Source organism: Procambarus clarkii, chromosome 27, assembly GCF_040958095.1.
Source record: "Procambarus clarkii isolate CNS0578487 chromosome 27, FALCON_Pclarkii_2.0, whole genome shotgun sequence".
Taxonomy (NCBI): Eukaryota; Metazoa; Arthropoda; class Malacostraca; order Decapoda; family Cambaridae; genus Procambarus; species Procambarus clarkii.
This window is the reverse complement of record NC_091176.1, coordinates 13,816,342-13,834,395: the sequence shown is the minus strand read 5'-3', so window position 1 is coordinate 13,834,395 and position 18,054 is coordinate 13,816,342. Positions and strand designations below refer to the sequence as shown.

The window sequence follows — 18,054 nt, the reverse complement described above, 5'->3', positions numbered from 1 at the left end:
CCCCATTTTTAAAGCAGCCAAACATAGCACTAATGGGGAAGGTTCATTTATGCCCTGGTATTCTAGCAATCTTATGGACGCCATTAATGTCAACAGAGCGTCAGGGTCGATACGAGTCATGTTAATTGAGACACAAGTACCGTAACTCATTCAGTGTCAGGAAGAGTATATACGACCCGTCTCGTGTACTCTCTATAGACGTAAACTCTTATCAGCACACTGAGAACACACCAACAGGCTTAATTCATTTACATACTAGAAGCATCCCTTACACACATGATTTTTACTTGTAAAAACATGCAAGTCGCCAGAGACAAAGTTCATTCAACTACACAACGCTGTTTTAATTATCTCGGTAACGAATGCAAGCTACTCCCTTGCTGTCAAGGTACTCTAAAGTTTACACGTTAAAATTGTCTGGATTTTGTTGCCGTCAAGTGTTAGCCTCGTATGTTGCCGTCAAGTGTTAGCCTCGAGTGACAACTACTGAGGTGAGAGGGTATAGTGGGAGTCCTTGTATGGGGAGGCTTCTCCCAGCTTTGTAGCCAAGGTGGAAAGTCAATTCGAACTAAGGAACATTCAAGTAGGGTGTAAGCCAATTAAGAATGCTTCTTTAAATGCGAACTAACATTTATCGCAACCACTCTCTAAAACAAACATCAACCCTTCCATCATTATCACCACAATCACCACCCATCATTCCGTCATCATAAACATCAAATTCAACAAATATTCATATTGGGGTTTAGTACCTGTATAGTTGGGATAGGTTACATGATTTTACAGTGATTTTATTTACTTAAGAGTCACAATGACATAACATGAACATCTGACAATGTGAATACAGTTTAAATAACTAAAATAAACTAATTATTCAATGAATTTATACATAACTTAAACAACACTCTCCATCAACAGCTTCTAGGACTGTCCCGGATCAAAACTACCCCCTCCCCCCTCAACACCGTTCATGTAACATAAATCTGACTTCAAAAACACTCAGAATGCCAATCAGTAAGACATCCGTTTGTGACAGTTCCTTCAAAATTCCAATTATCCAGTTGAGGTCTCCTTACTTCACTGATTATTTTATTCCATCCTGTATACCTGTTTCACCATTATGTATATTAATCATTCTTTAATTGTATGTCCTGCCAGTTAAGTTTATATTTCTGTTAAAGTTTATTTATTTATTTATTTATTTATTTATTTATTTATTTATATACAAGAAGGTACATTGGGTTTGTGAGGATACATAGCATGGTTTTTTACATTTTTGTAAAGCCACTAGTACCCGCAGCGTTTCGGGCAGGTCCTTAATCTAACAGATAATTTTAAGTAGGTAAATTCTAGCAAAATTTATAAAATGTTAACAGGTACATGGTAAGAAAAAAATGAGAGATTAGTAGGTATATTAAAGCACATCGATAGCTCTGATTGATAGCATTGACAGCTTGATTGATAATTTAACAAAGATTAATAGGCACAATACAACATATTGATAGCACACATAAGACGGCAGCAATGATCACAATGGTAAAGTTGTTTGGCTTAGGTACATAAGTATTGGGAGATTGGGTAGCACTAGATACAGTGCAAGTTTAAAGCACAAGATATGAAACTATGAAAATGAAATTAGCTACATTTTGTTTTTGTTTTTGAATGAAGCAAAAGTTGGACAGCTTTTCAATTCACAAGGGAGTGAGTTCCATAGACTAGGTCCCTTTATTTGCATAGAATGTTTACACAGATTAAGTTTGACTCTGGGGATATCAAAGATATATTTATTTCTGGTGTGATGATTATGGGTCCTATTACATCTGTCCAGGGAGAGTTTCAGAGCAGGGTTGGCATTTAAAACAGGATTTTGTAAATGTAATTGACATAAGAGAATGTGCGGAGTGAGGTTATGTTTAATATGTTTAGGGATTTAAACAAGGGGGCTGAGTGTTGTCTGAAAGCAGAGTTTGTTATTATTCTGATAGCAGATTTTGCTGGGTGATCTATATGAGAGACAAAGATAGGAGAGATAGGAGGGAGAGAGATAGGAGAGAACGAGATATGAGAGAGAGAGAGATAGGAAAAAGATAGATAGGAGAGAGAGAGATAGGAGAAAGAGAGATAGGAGACAGATATAGGAGAGAGATAGGAGACAGATATTGGAGAGAGATAGATAGGAGAGATATACATAGGAGAGAGCGATAGATAGAAGAGAGATAGATTGGAGAGAAAGATAGTAGAGGGAGAGATAGATTGGAGAGAGAGAGAGAGAGATAGGAGATATATGAGAGGATATATATTATATCACCCAGATAATTGGAGTTGGAGTTGTCCAGTTCTCTTCCCTCCCTCTCCCCTTATCTCCAACTCGTAAAATTTATTACGAAATACTGTAACTGCTAAACAACACTATGGGAAACATGGGAGGGACAAGCGCATGGGAAGTCTCTATAAATACCAATATTTCTTAAAGCATTTCTATAAAACAAGTCAGCATTTTACGGAAAATACTCACATCACGTAGTTACCCACTTAATAATTTTTGAGTGTTAGATACTTTAAAGAAAACGTTTCTCATATGCTGTTTCTGTAGGGTAAACCAAAATAAACGTTTTCTTGGTATACAGTAAAACCTAATTTTGCAGGCCCTTAATCTACCTAAATAAATCTAACAAAGAAACGCTTGTAGCTTATGATGCTATGTTCTTTAGGCATAATGTTAGTTCGTATATCGTATGCCTGTATTATGTCGTATATTTGAGGGTCCCGGTAGTATAGTCGGGTTCGTCCTCGACTCAATCGAGAATTCCGGGTTTGAATCCCGGACGGCACAGAAATGGTTGGGCGCGTTTCCTTTCACCTCACGCCCCTGTCCATCTGGGCGTAAATAGGTACACAGGAGTTAGTCAGCTTGTTGTGGGGTTTGTTAATGTTTTATTCCATCCTATATGGCGGGGTCAGTACATAATACATGTACTGTATTAGTAATGGTAATCTTTTCTTGCAGACATAATAACATAAGATAAAAACCCACACTTGGGAACAAAGCCACAAGGGCCGTGACGAGGGTTCGAACCTACGTCCGAGAGGATCCCAGACGCTGCCTTAATCGACTGAGCTACGACATGGTCAAAAGACACTTGGGTTTATATGTAAATTACACAAAATCTTTCGCAATCTCGTGAGTGTTTTATCAAGGTTTGAAGCTATCAAGAAATGTATAACCTGGCTTCCTGTCCCGACAACGAATTATTATTTATATTATTATATAACCTATCCATTTTCAGACCATTGGTGAACGTAAAACATGGATGAAATAGTCGTAACGTTGTTGACGGCTCGTTACCAAATACATCCTTTCCAGAGCGGACTCCGTGGCGAAGTGGAAACACACTCGCCTGGCGTTTCGGGAACGCTTTGGCCTTGGTTCGTATCTTGGCCGAGGAGGATTTACTGGGCACGAATCCATAACTGTAGCCTCTGTTCACCCAACAGTAAAATGGGTACTACTGGTTATTAAACGATTTGGCAAGTCGAATTCCGGGGAAAATTGGGATTAAGGACTTTCCCGAAATGCTATGCGTGCTAGTGGCTGTACAAGAATGTAAGAACTCTTGTATAAATCAATCAATCAAAATAAGCATTTAATTTTTACCACAGACGTGGCCATACATTTACAATCCTAACCAGCATATATACACTTTCTTCTGTCTTCCATGGACAGGCTTAGGGATCTGTTAAAAAATATGTTTAACAGGATGGGAATGGCGTCCGCTAACGCTCACAGGATGGGTATGGCGTCCGTTGACGCTAACATGATGGGTATGGCGTCCGTTGACCCTAACAAGATGGGTATGGCGTCCGTTGACGCTAACATGATGGGTATGGCGTCCGTTGACCCTAACAAGATGGGTATGGCGTCCGTTGACCCTAACAAGATGGGTATGGCGTCCGTTGACGCTAACATGATGGGTATGGCGTCCGTTGACGCTAATAAGATGGGTATGGTGTCCGTTGACGCTAACATGATGGGTATGGCGTCCGTTGACGCTAATAAGATGAGTATGGTGTCCGTTGACGCTAACAAGATGGGTATGGTGTCCGCTAACGCTCACAGGATGGGTATGGCGTCCGTTGACGCTAACAAGATGGGTATGGCGTCCGCTAACGCTCACAGGATGGGTATGGTGTCCGCTAACGCTCACAGGATGGGTATGGTGTCCGCTAACGCTCACGGGATGGGTATTGGAAGCACAATAAACTAGCTGCCTCCGGCGACAAAATCAAATCCATGAGTTTATACACCAAGAAGCAAGGTACACTTCTCAGAATATATATCCACCCGTTTCCAGCTACCACTTTTGTCCTACTTTTTAATGTAAAGTATTCTATTATACGTATACTTATTCCATTATAATAATAATTCATTGTGTCGGGGGACAGGAAGCCAGAGAGTATTCATACTCGTTAGGCTTATATCGAGGTCCTTCCCTCCTCCCCCCAAGGCCGAATTACCGACCCCGCCCAGGATGCAACCCCATAACAAGCTGACTAACTCTTGGGTACCTACTCACTGCTAGGTGAACAGAGGCATTGGGTGAAAGGAAATGTGCCCAGCAATACCTGTCCCGCCCGGGATTTGAACCCGGAATTTTCGATTGTGCGTCGAGAACGTACTACCTGGACCCTTGAAATGCTCATATGTGCTTTAATTATATTACTTTAGCACGCATAATTGGATATAATATATTGTCGTCGTTAATATTATTATCACAATAATAATAATAATAATAATAATAATAATAATTTTATTTAGGTAAGGTACATACATAAAGAGATTTTACAAAGTTTGTTGGCTTTATAGATAGAGCTAGTACATACAATGCCTAAAGCCACTATTACGCAAAGCGTTTCGGGCATAACATTTCGTGCCTCTTACTGTAGGCAAGTCTACCATTTAGATGCTCCGAAAACGCAGTGAGTCCCCCAATATAAGACGATGGCGTCAGTAGCTTCTCGTTTTCTAAATTTGGTGCATGTTGTTTAGGCTGTGGAGGCAGCGGCACTTGAGGGCTCACAGGGGCGGTGAGCCTCAGAGGTGCCGCGCCCTTAAGTGGCCTCTCACGGCTCCCTCCACAAGTAGGGGGGGGGGGGATCAAGGAGTCGCGGACGAACACTTCCTCTCGCGACTCGCTTCTTCCACTCTTGAAATCTTGGTATTTTTGGGCATCCGCGCATAGAGCGGATACACTCATATACTCCCAACGTTAATATAATGAATAATTATATATTCGAGCACAGTTTACTAAAAAAAAAATAGTAACTTGTTTGAGACTCAACGTTGTTGCAGTAAGCCTACTGGCCCGAACGAAACTTTATGATGTCGAAATTGTTTTCGACATCTTGTTTGTCCGTTGTTTATATATCCCTTCTTGAGGTTATCTTGAGATGATTTCGGGGCTTTAGTGTCCCCGCGGCCCGGTCCTAGACCAGGCCTCCACCCCCAGGAAGCAGCCCGTGATAGCTGACTAGCACCCAGGTACCTATTTTACTGCTAGGTAACAGGGGCATCAGGATGAAAGAAACTCTGTCCATTGTTTCTCGCCGGCGCCCGGGATCGAACCCGGGACCACAGGATCACAAGTCCAGTGTGCTGTCCGCTCGGCCGACCGGCTCCCTTACTCGTTAGTAATGTTGAGTCGTGTCTCTTGTGGCTCGGTAGATAACAAGACAAAGTGACTCGTGAAGTCAATAAAGACAAAACATGAAGACCTCAGTATGAGTGAACGTATTTATAAAGACCAAGAGTGTAGCATACACTAATATATACAGAGAGGCACCCATCTTCTCGGTGCACAAACGCTGAGATTTGATTGTTGCCGCCGGAGGCGGCTAGTTTGTTGTGCACCCCATACTCATCCTGTGAGCGGTAGCGCAAAAAAAGTATTACAGAGGGCACAAAAGGTCATTATCAGACCTCATCTTAGATTATTACATAAACAATTTCATCTATCCTTCACACCTTATAGTTACAATGTCAAGTTTACATTGGTCCTGGACTATATGTAGGACTATATGTAGGACATATGACTATATGCTAAAGAATACTTGCTGGTTAGTAAGTAAATAATTGTGTTGGCCTTAACAACCCAACACAGGTTAATAGGCCTTAAGCCCAGCATCAACCTAACTGTTGGTCGTCCTTTGACGAAATAAACATAATTTGGTTTACATTATTGTAAACCAAAGTGTTTATTGAATTGTTTGTTTACACAAAGCAGCCATACGAGAAGTTAAATGACTACCCCCCCCCCCCCCATGTATGATGGCACTAGTGAGGCGGGAGAGATGAAGGTAACCGTGACACTCTACACCCAGACTACAGACTCCCTTTGTCTGTAATATATCACACTGAAATATAATACACAGTGTTATCTAGGCTACATAACTTCAATATTCAGTGTATATTATTATGCACAGCGGTAACAGTATAAACAAAGAGTCATTACCATCACTAACACTGTAATTTTATATATAATGTTCATGAAAATTGTAACACCGTCACACAGCACCCAGTGGGGTCTTGTAGCCATCTTTTGTGCTCTCTGTAAGGCGTTCACTCTCCCGCTCATAGTACGAGTATAGGGTGCTCCTTAACCACACAAGATGAGTATGGGGTGCACAGTAGACTACCGCTGAGGGCAGGGATGAGCTGCACAACAAAAGATCTTGCCTCACCTCGCGGGAGTCGACGAACCGTCTACTTTCGTTACTCTTGTGAGTCAAGCACTTTCATAGGATTTATTTGTCGTAGTGGAGAGCTTAAGTGAGGATAAAGCGGTGTAGCAGTAGTCAGATCCTGTGGAAGGCTCGTGAAATAGGGCAATATGAAAAAGGAGCATACGGAATGAGAAGAGGAACGAGGGGGAAGGATACAGAATTAGAAGAAGAGGAGGAGGAGGAGAGAAGGAATGTGAACAAGGTCTTCGAGAGGTTAGTGCCCCAGGCAGTTGTACTTGACTCAGGTAAACAGAGGGAGTGGGGCCAGGGTGGCATCTCTCTGCCCCCCGAGGCTCGCATCAACCCCTCGTCGCCAGTCTGTGCCTCTGTCTAAAGCTTAATACACACACACAAATGGTGTCTCCTCTTTACTTTACCTAACATGCATGCAACATGCATACCTCTCTCACAAACTGCACCGTTTACTGCCACGGTAACTGATGCGTGGTTAAGTGGCTGATGCGATTACAAACAGGATTCAAATAGAGCCGTGAACCCTATTAGGAGGGATTCCTTAGACACTGCCACATTTACTTGTCTCACAAGAAGGTGAAATGGATTTTACACAAATGTTGAAGTACATGATACATTAGACAGGTGGCAGTGACGCGCACTGCGAGTCTGGGAGCCCTGCACGGGACTACTGATCCTTACACTGCAAAAACGTCTTAATTTGAAGTGTAAGAATGAGTGAGTTGTGTAAGAGGGTAGATGGGGAGGAAGGAGGGGAAGCGTAAGACAACAGGGAGTGCCACTGTCGAGGTCCCTGGCACCCCCCACCGGATGCCAGGGACCTCGACCCACCGACCACACACACACACACCAACATAAAGTCTGCCCCACTTCCGTCTCCATCTGGGACCGCCACACCATCACACTGGGTGGCCTACTCAACGTAAGAATCTTGTAGACAAATACAACGTGTTAAAATAAAGATACAAAGTTGAATATAATAACAAATAATACATATTTCAATATAATGCACAAATAAGTTAATATAATATAAAACACTGTATCAACTTTAGTCTTATAGCACACAAACTGCCAGTAAACGTGCATAGTGATCGTGGTAACTGTTGTGTTAGCTGTTGATTAGTGACAGAATAATTAATGAATAATGAATTCAAGACAATCTGTTGGGCCTGCAGGACACTGTAGTAATTGTGAGTGAATAAGACCTGCTGTGTCAGGATGATCCCAGACTACAGGAAGATAATAATGCCTTAAGATCAATCCAGTGCTGTAAGACCTATCGAAATGCTCATAGAGCTCGTGTTTATAATGTGGCATAAAAATAAATAAAAATGTGACGCACTTCCCACGTAAGGAGCATAGCAGCTCCAACTCTTGAACGTTACACAACAGCAGACCAATGTTCACAGGGCTGGGCGATCCACATTCTTCAGAAAGATATTTCTGCCGAGCTGATTGTGGAAACGACTGAAAATATATTTGGGAGAAAGTATTCTTCAATGTAATTCGAAGATTTTGCGTGTTTAAAGTTGACACAGAACTGTGCAAACGTACGAAATAAAGACTTAATTAATGATTTAGCCAAGAATTTTGCCTGTATTTTTTTTATCGTGTATGTTGGGGGGGGGGGGGGGGATATTTATTAAGCTATTCTTAATGTATTTTGTACAAAATATCGAAAAGGGAGAACTATCGTTCGAACGGAACGATAGGAACTTAGCCAGATATTGCTCACTGTTTCCAGAGCTGCAACCACAGACAAATATTGTGGCGAGCGCAACCGTAGCTAAGACTGTCTGAGAAAGCTGTTACTTTAGATTCAGCTACTGGGAGCAAGATTTCCATGTTGCACGGGCTATAATGAGCCCGTAAATGAGCAAGCACGCGCAAGTACTAATATTGAGAGCCGGTACCTCACCCAAGCCCCCAAAGTCGCATCACCCGACAAACATAAACACACAATGGTGCTACCACTGGAGTCTCTCAGGGGAAACTGGGGTTTTCCGCCTCCTCCGCTAACCCCGAGAGCCTGATATAGGAGACGGAGTGTGGGGCTTTGGGGGGGGGGGGGAGGGGGGGTTAGTGGAAGGGAAGGTTGTGTATTTCTGAGACCTGGTAAGTCTCCATATTTGTTTCAGGTTCTTTTTTGTTAAGAAGAATTTTTTGTTTTTGTTTCACGCTCCTTCCTCGCTTCTGTCTGTCTGTCTGTCTGTCTGTCTGTCTGTCTGTCTGTCTGTCTCTCTCTCTCTCTCTCTCTCTCTCTCTCTCTCTCTCTCTCTCTCTCTCTCTCTCAGCCTACATAACAACAAATAAAAAAATCTTATTAAATTTGATCATTGTCAGGTGTTGTGTGTGGGGGGTTTATGCTAAACATAAACTCACTCCACACATTCTCCTGTGCCATTTACATGTACAAAACTTTGTTCCTAGATGCAAATCCTGATCTGAAACTCTTCCTTGACAGATGTAATAGAACCCATAATCACCACACCAGAAATAAATATATCTTTGCTATCCCCAGAGTCAAACTAAATCTGTGTTAACACTCTATGCAAATAAAAGGACCTAGTCTATGTAAATCACTCCCTAACGTATTAAAAAGCTGTCCAAACTATGCCCTATTCAAAAATAAAACCAAAAAGTACCTAATTTCATCTTCAGAGTTTCCTACCTGCTGCTTCAAACTCGCAGCACTGTATCTTGTGCTACCCACTCCCCCAAAATGTGTGCCTAAGCCATACAACCTCACCGTTGCAATCACTGCTATCATCTTATATCATGAATGTATGAGTATGTGTACATGTATATATAACATTAATAATTTTGTAACTAGCGTCAAAAGATTGTTATTTGATTAGCTGAACGAACTAGAGGGTTCAGTTCCTGAACCGATTATGTGCCTCTGTAATCCTTTACACCACCGCCCACGGGATGGGTATGGGGTGCATAATAAAGAAAGAAATTGAATCTTATATCTTGGTTGTTATGATGAACGCAAATTTTACTACAGTGTACCTATAAATACTCCTCAGACTATGCTGCAATGTACCTGTTGATAGTCCTCATATTTTACTATAATGTATCTACTAATTTTCTCAAATTTTCTTAGTGTTAGCATTTTAGATTTTGATATAAATTACCAACTTAAAATTATGTATTAGACTTAAGGACCTGCCCGAAACGCTATGCCTGTTAGTGGCTTTCAAGAATGCAAAAACATCAATGCTGTGTACTCTCATGATCCCAATTGTTCCTTTTTGTTTGTGTGTATATATATATATATATATATATATATATATATATATATATATATATATATATATATATATATATATATATATATATGTGTGTGTGTGTGTGTGTGTGTGTGTGTGTGTGTGTGTGTGTGTGTGTGTGTGTGTGTGTGTGTGTGTGTGTGTGTGTGTACTCACCTATTTGTGATTCCGGGGTTGAGCTTTGGCTCTTTGGTCCCGCCTCTCAGCTGTCAATCAACTGGTGTACAGATTCCTGAGCCTATTGGGCTCTATCGTATCTACATTTGAAACTGTGTATGGAGTATGCCTCCACCACATCACTGCCTAATGTGTGTGTATGTGTAAATCACGAAAATTAACAGGTGATGAAAAATGTGAGTGTCAGACCAGGGAGGAAGAATTGAAACAGGAATTTCCTTAAGTACTTTCGTATAATAATACATCTTCAGAAGGAATGATTTACAAGTCAAGCATTGGACATATATGCTTGACTTGTAGGCAGGAGAGAGAGGTGAAGTGAGGTGAGGTACAATGAAAAATGAAAGGGAATTACGTGGATACAAATAAGAGCCGCATAAGAACTGCATAACTTTTATCACTCCTTCCAAGAGAGACAACAACAACACTTTCTTGCCCCATGGGAGATCACTCCTTTCCAAATTACTGTCCCCCTTTCCCACCCAAGAAGCTGATTAAAGAACAAGCCTTGCTTCGACAAGAAGCAAAGTACAATGCCTTAAGCCAAATTGATGCTTTAGTCAGAGAGCGCTCCCTTTCCCAGATTATTTACACTGATGGCTCCTTGCACCAGTCCCATGGTGCAGCTGGAAGTGCAGTTGTTGTGACAGGGAGAGATGGTTCTTTCTCCCATGAGTGTGTAGCGCGTATAAGTAACTGGGCCTCCACTCTTCAAACAGAATTGGTTGCCATAATCCTTGCACTCGAGCGCGTATATGAATCCAAAGTTGACACGCTAATTGTAAGTGACTCCTTGTCATCCTTGACTGCCCTCAGCTCCCCAAGGCATAACTGTGACGTGCTTATCTCTGAAGCTAGACACAGACATAGTGAAATAATCAATGATGGAGTCAGAGTTTGTCTCCTGTGGATTCCTTCCCATATTGGTCTCCGAATGCATGATAGAACTGATGAGTTGGCCAAGACTTTTGCTCGTAAAGAGGGAATTGATTACCAACTTGGACTACCTTTGAGCAGTCTGAAGGCTGTAATATCCCAGTTACATCAACTAAATTTCGGAGACTTGAGGCAAAGTGAAATTCACACCAGTTACTCCATCTATTATCATTCTATTATACAGGAAGAACCGCACGTCTATGGGTCATCCAATAATGTTAGCAGACTTCTAGATGTTACCACTGCTATCTTCTTGAGATGATTTCGGGGCTTTTTTTTAGTGTCCCCGCGGCCCGGTCCTCGACCGGGCCTCCACCTCCAGAAAGCAGCCAGTGACAGCTGACTAACACCAAGGTACCTATTTTACTGCTAGGTAACAGGGGCATAGGGTGAAAGAAACTCTGCCCATTGTTTCTCGCCGGCGCCTGGGATCGAACCCAGGACCACAAGTCCAGCGTGCTGTCCGCTCGGCCGACCGGCTCCCGTCGGTCGGGAGCCGGTCTAGGCTTAGACCGGTGTTAGGCTTAGGCTCGGCTACAAGTACCTCTGGGAATTTGTAACATCTGCTGATGTAGATTTGACTAATTGTAAACTCTGTCAGCAGAACTATTCGCATACTTTGTGTCATTATATCATGGAATGTGAAAAAATTGCGAAATTTAGAGATATCACCATAAATAGTGTCCAAGAAATGTGTAAGTACTTCATTCATAATGATGTGCTACCCGAAATCTTAGCGAAGTATCCAAAATTTGCTAACTGTAGGTAATGCATGCACATGACTGTAAAGCTGCCGCCCAGTTGGGTGGGTGTGCAGCAAGACTAGTAACTGTGTGACTCACCATAAATGTAAAGTGCCTTGTATAGTGACTGTTGTGAGCCTCTTGTTGAATCACTTGTGACACAAAAGGTTATTGATGTGTGTATTTGTGTGGGTGATTAAATATGTGTGCATATATGTACATGTATGTATGAGAATGTGTACATGTGTATATAACATTAATAATTTTGTAACTAGCGTCAAATTTTTTTTATTTGTTTAGCTAAACGAACTATAGGGTTCAGTTCCTGAACCGATTATGTGCCTCTGTAATCCTTTACACCACCGCCCACGGGATGGGTATGGGGTGCATAATAAAGAAAGAAAAAATAAGAACTGCAGAAGGCATATTGGCCCATGCCAGGCAGCTCCTATTTATACTTATCAATAGGTCCACACATGGATAATAGCATAAGATATTTAGCATATGTACAATAAATTAGTGAGACAAATGTGCATCAAATAAATAAACTCAAATCGCCCTTTAATTGATCTATCAAAAATGAATCAAGTTATATAAACCACTGCTAATGTTCAAATGACATTCTTTTGTAATCTGTATTGAAGCAGATTCAATTATGTTCCTGTTATCAGTGATTTTACAATTCGTTATTGAAGAAGCCATCTCCCAATCAATTTGGTGAGCATTTTCTGACAAATGAACAAATAAAGCATTAGACAATTGGCCATGTCATACAGAGTATTTATGTTGCGAAATTCTACATTTCAAATCTTTAGATGTTTGCCCAACATAGAACCAATTACAGTCCTTACAAGGTATTTTATAAATGACAAATATATATTATATATATATATATATATATATATATATATATATATATATATATATATATATATATATATATATATATATATATATATATATATATATATATATATATATAAATAAACACCACATGGCGTATTGGCCCAGAAGAGGCAGCTCATATTTACATCTGCCCATATTCATTCATATATATGTTTAGCCTAACCCAGCCGCCCCTTATGTTGCCCGTTAATTCCGTTAATCTACAACACTCTTTCCAAATCAGTATTTACAAAAGTGTTAACTGAATGTAAACTTTTTCAATCGATATCTATTGTTTCATGTTCTACACGGCAAGGTAGGTAATTATCTAAGCACTAAGCCGTTACGACTATATAGCTTAATGTTAAGAAATAACATCGTTCTACACGGCAAACAGACTTAACATTTTTAAAATTCTGGGGCCAGATTCACGAAGCAGTTACGCAAGTACTTACGAACGTGTACATCTTTCCTCAATCTTTGACGGCTTTGGTTACATTTATTAAACAGTTTACAAGCATGAAAACTTGCCAATCAACTGTTGTTATTGTTATAAACAGCCTCCTGGTGCTTCGGAGCTCATTAACGGTTTAATAATTGTAAACAAAGCCACCAAATAATAAGAAAAGATGGACGGGTTCGTAAGTGCTTGCGTAACAGCTTTGTGAATCTGGCCCCTCATTAGTAAATGGCGGCCTTATCCACCGGCGGGAGGTGTGGGTGCCTGTAGGGACGGAGCGGATGGTTGGGGTGACGGGGCACGATGGTTAGTTGTCCTGGGCAGCCAGCGAAGGGAGGGCACGCGTTCCCCGGTGCCTCTACACCCTCCTTGCCATCTGCTGCTGTACCGGTCCTTCGACAGTTCTTCCTGCTAGCTCACAGGTTCTACGACTTCCCACCACCTGCTAGCTCACAGGTTCTACGACTTGCCTCCACCTGCTAGCTCACAGGTTCTACGACTTGCCTCCACCTGCTAGCTCACAGGTTCTACGACTTCCCACCACCTGCTAGCTCATAGGTTCTACGACTTCCCACCACCTGCTAGCTCACAGGTTCTACGACTAGAACCATTATTTACGACACTAGCAGCTACTAAAACCCAATACTGCTGACGACTCAAGATCTGAACAGCCTCTCTCTGCCCTTTGGACATCTAAAGATATAAATGTATTCATTGTAATTAGACGAATACTTCTGGAATCTGTCACTCATTGGATTTAACATTGAATGTCTACTGAGAGTAACTCATAACTAAATAAATCCTGAAAATAATAATAAACAAAATTCCACAACTATAACGTCCGAGGAAGCCATATTCTCTACATTCTTTTGATAGTACGAGGTTTTAAGTGAATAAGTTAAAATGTAAATATTTGTAGTGAATGTAAAGAAGAGTTGGTGAAACATGCCACACGATGCAGTGTTAGTGGAAGTTTCATAAAATACAGCGCTTGTAGAAGAACTAAAGCCATTTTTACCAACTGGTGTTAATTTGCATTAATACCTGCTGAAATCAGCTGCTTGTAGGTATCGGGTAAATCAATAAAGTGTACAGAAGACCTGACGATACCATCTCACGCTCCCTTGCTAGCAGCCACACAGAGAGAGAGAGAACCTAGTAACTTCCCTGGACGATGCTGTCGTCTGAACACACACTTAGCAGCAGCTCTAAGGATGGATATGGGCGTTCTTCCACCCACGTGTGTGGCACACTGTGGTACCTTTGATATATTCTGTGCATTTAACCTCAGTGAGAAAGTCTGACGTGTTCTACAGTTTTAAATTGCGAGATTGATTTAAATTGAACAAAATAAAAACTCTCATCATTAAGGCTTTATTAAGAACAAATATTATATACATGGCACAATCGTTAGAAAATGTACTGAATATGTTAAATTTGTCCATGTAATCTGTATTGATCTACGAGTGTGAGGAAGATAATTTGAGTGATGCTTACAAGTGCTTGTTGTTTTACTGGGAAAACGACCGTAACTCTTCTGACTGATACAAATAATACTTAGCATGAAGTGGTCACTAATAGTATATATATATATATTGATCAGTAAGTATACACGTTGGTTGCTTGCTGAGTAGTTGTACTAGTCAGTCTGCCTGTAGAGCATCAACATCAACCCGTGACGGGCAAAAGCGTCGAGTCCGTGTCCACAGGTGGTAACTGTGCAAGTCGTCAACTTTAGAGGGGGACAAGAGCGCCTACAGTGAAGCGAGGATCACCGCTAACAGGAAGGAAAGTGGCCTGCTCTCTCGCCTGGAGGCTAGCAACGTTAAGGTACCGAGGGCCTGCAGTGAAGCCGGGTAAGGATCACCGCCGTCAGGAGGCTTTGCTGGGTGTGATGCCTGAGGGGCGAGGAGCAGGGGGTTGTGGTGGGAGCGGCCCGAACCAGCACCTTCTAATACTCCTCCTCATCATGGTTCCTCTACCCTCCCTCACCTTGGTAAGTTTTACACTCAACTTTTCTCTATTGCGTTTTCCTGTCTGTAGTGCTTTGTTTGTTCCTAAAATGATTTATTTTTAATTCACCAATTTTCAAAAGATGCTTTGCTAGTAAAGTCGTTACGCTATCGACTCGCAACTGAGGATCTTGGATTCGATTCCCAGGTAGAACATAAATGGCTGGGCAAGTTTCCTTTCACCTAATGCATGGAGAAAAAAATCACACACTTTTCACCTTGCGGTAAATAGGTACCCGGAAATTAGGCAACTGTTGTGGGCAGCATCCTGGGGATGGTCAGTAGTTCAACACTGGAGAGACTTCGACGTAAGTTTAAAGTATATATATATATACACACACACAGGCTTCTTGTCTTCGATAAAACAAATTAAAACATCGGAAGAAAATGTTTAAGTTACCCCTACAACTGCGTTATTGCTGAGCGAGTTTTCTGTATTGGCCTCGTTCATAAAAAACTAATTTAAAGGAGAAACTAATGTTTGTTGCAATCCATAACGAACGGCATTAATAAACCTGTGACGTACTTAATAGCCAGAAATGCGTAACAAGCAAAATTTTCCCGAAAAAGTAAGTTAAACAAAACAAATTTCTTATAGAATTAATGTTCTTGTTGTATTATATATGTAATTTTTTGAGTCAAAACTGAGACATTATACGAAACCTGACAAAAATCAGTCGATAATTCACGTTCCTAATAAAATATATTAATACTATTAGGAATGACCCAACTGGAAAGAAATATATAATTATGTAACCGTCACTTTTGTTGTTAAAGTAGTTTGATAATATTTTGCATTCAAATTCAAGTTTATTGAGCCATAAATGAACACAAAGAGATGATATTCTGTGTTATCCAAATGGGAAACTAGATTTATAAATATTTCAAGTTCTGTGTTGAATGGTGTATAATTTATTATTTACTTATCATACAATATAGTTTTCTTGTATATTTTATTTTCATCAACTAGCAACACAGTTTGACAAAGCGAGATTTCAAGTATTTTATCATAAACACTGAAGCTATATTATTTCCTGTAATAATAGTTTGGATGTGCCTGTAAACACCTGACTATTCACAGTACTGCGTCACAACGGACTGGGGAATCGCTTGCCTGCTTCAAGCGTAGGTTAAATATTGAGTTTGGGTGGATATAAATGATAATTCGTTATTATCAGCAGCTCTGCTGCTAGTATGTGGCAGGGGAACTGCTACAGTTTCTTTTATGTTCTTAAGCAATGCTGTAATGTGTGACAGGTATCGTCCGTACCCATAACATCTGGTGTGATCAAGCTCCCATGGTAGAGGAGCGGCCTGGAGATAGGTGGAGCAAAGTCGTTAGCCAGCTGTGAGAGAATTGTTCCTTCTCTACTGGTTTAATTGCTTGCTACTTGTGTTTGACAATTATCATTGTAAACGATGCATCTCTTAGTTCCTGTTTGCACTCCTGTTATTTTTACATTTTCTGTGGTTCTTCTATGATAGCTTCTATAGGCGCCTAATTTATTTCGCAATTTTCTATTCAATATTTTCCTTGTATACTGCAAGCTAAGCAAGGGCTTCAAAGTGCTCAAGTGTGCTGAGACCTTAATGAGAGGGAATACACAGCAGTTTAACGAGAGTCGACTGCTAGCAGCCGTGGAGTGAGGACGTTTCTTGACCCTCCGTGGCTGTTGGAGTTGTTTGCTGTTTTGGTCGCCAGGTGGTGTGGGCGTCCCTGTCCTACCAGTTTTGTTGCCTGCCTGGCTGCGTTGACATGGCAGTTCTGACATGGGGAGCCATCTTCCTCCTGTTCAGCGTGTGAACTCCGTGGGCCTGGAGTTCACTTGTAAGGCTGGTTATCCGACCATCGAGATGGTGATGTGTGACATGCTTCGTGTCCCGGTGGAAGCTGTTTACGGTGTGGAGCTAGTTACGGCCCATCGGGTTGTTATTAAGTTCGTGGGGGAGGACGAGTACCGGGACTTCCTCCGTCGGTACGGGGGGCGTACGTTGCCGTTGCCAGACTCTGTGGCGATTTTGGACCGCAGTGGTGCCCTGACTTATGTCAGTATCCATGGTGCGCCCCTGGAATTCCCTGATGACCTCCTCCGGCGTTACTTCGGGGGTTTTGGTACTGTTATCAGCGTGCGGGTGAACACGCTCTCCTCGGGGCGGTATGCTGGGAGGCGTACAAACATTCGCACGTTGGGGATGCGCCTGCGGTCGGATATACCTTCTTCTGTCCGGCTTATGGGATACTACGTCCGGGTGTATTATGCCAGGCAACCTCGTACCTGTTTCCGGTGTGGCCTGTTGGGCATCAGGCTGCCGGGTGCTCTGAGGCCCCTGCTGCTCCTGTCAACTTGTTCCGCGACGAGGATTTCCCGCCGCTCCCTCCGGAGGCAGTCTCCGGTGATGTTGATGAGGTGGTGAGCGTCCCGTTTGCTGCTGCAGCTTCCCCGGCGGCGCCTGCCGTTCCTCCGGTTCTTGAGGTACCGTCGGTTGGTCTGCCTGATCCTGTCGCTGTCCCAGTTGCTCCCGTGGGCCTTCCTGGAGCTCCCTGTGTGACGTCACTGTCTTCTTTCTCGTCTTCTGATGCTGCGCCTGGCCCTGTGTCCGTGACTCGGGTCCCGGATGTGCTTGGTGCTGGGGTGGCTGCGAAGCCTCCTGCTGTGTGTGGCCCGGTTCCCCCTGTGGAACAGGCTGCTGCCGTCCTGGCGTCGGTTCCTTCGGCTCGTGGTACCCGTGTTTCTGGGTCACTTACCGGCTCGGACGATATCCGGCCGGTGCCCAAACGTTCCCGGCGTTCGTCTTCTTACTGAAATCACCAA

The 18,054-nt window shown here is 42.1% G+C and overlaps 1 protein-coding gene across 1 annotated transcript in view; it reads left to right on the top strand.

The window, feature by feature from the left end:
* The window catches only part of LOC123762690 (coiled-coil domain-containing protein 18), a 52,163-nt gene that overhangs the window by 6,865 nt on the left and 27,244 nt on the right, over positions 1-18,054 (top strand). The window contains exon 2 of the mRNA XM_069332377.1: positions 13,455-15,225. Within this exon, the coding sequence (XP_069188478.1) occupies positions 15,124-15,225 (102 nt within the window). The 5' untranslated portion in view covers positions 13,455-15,123. The remainder of the gene's footprint in view (positions 1-13,454; positions 15,226-18,054) is intronic.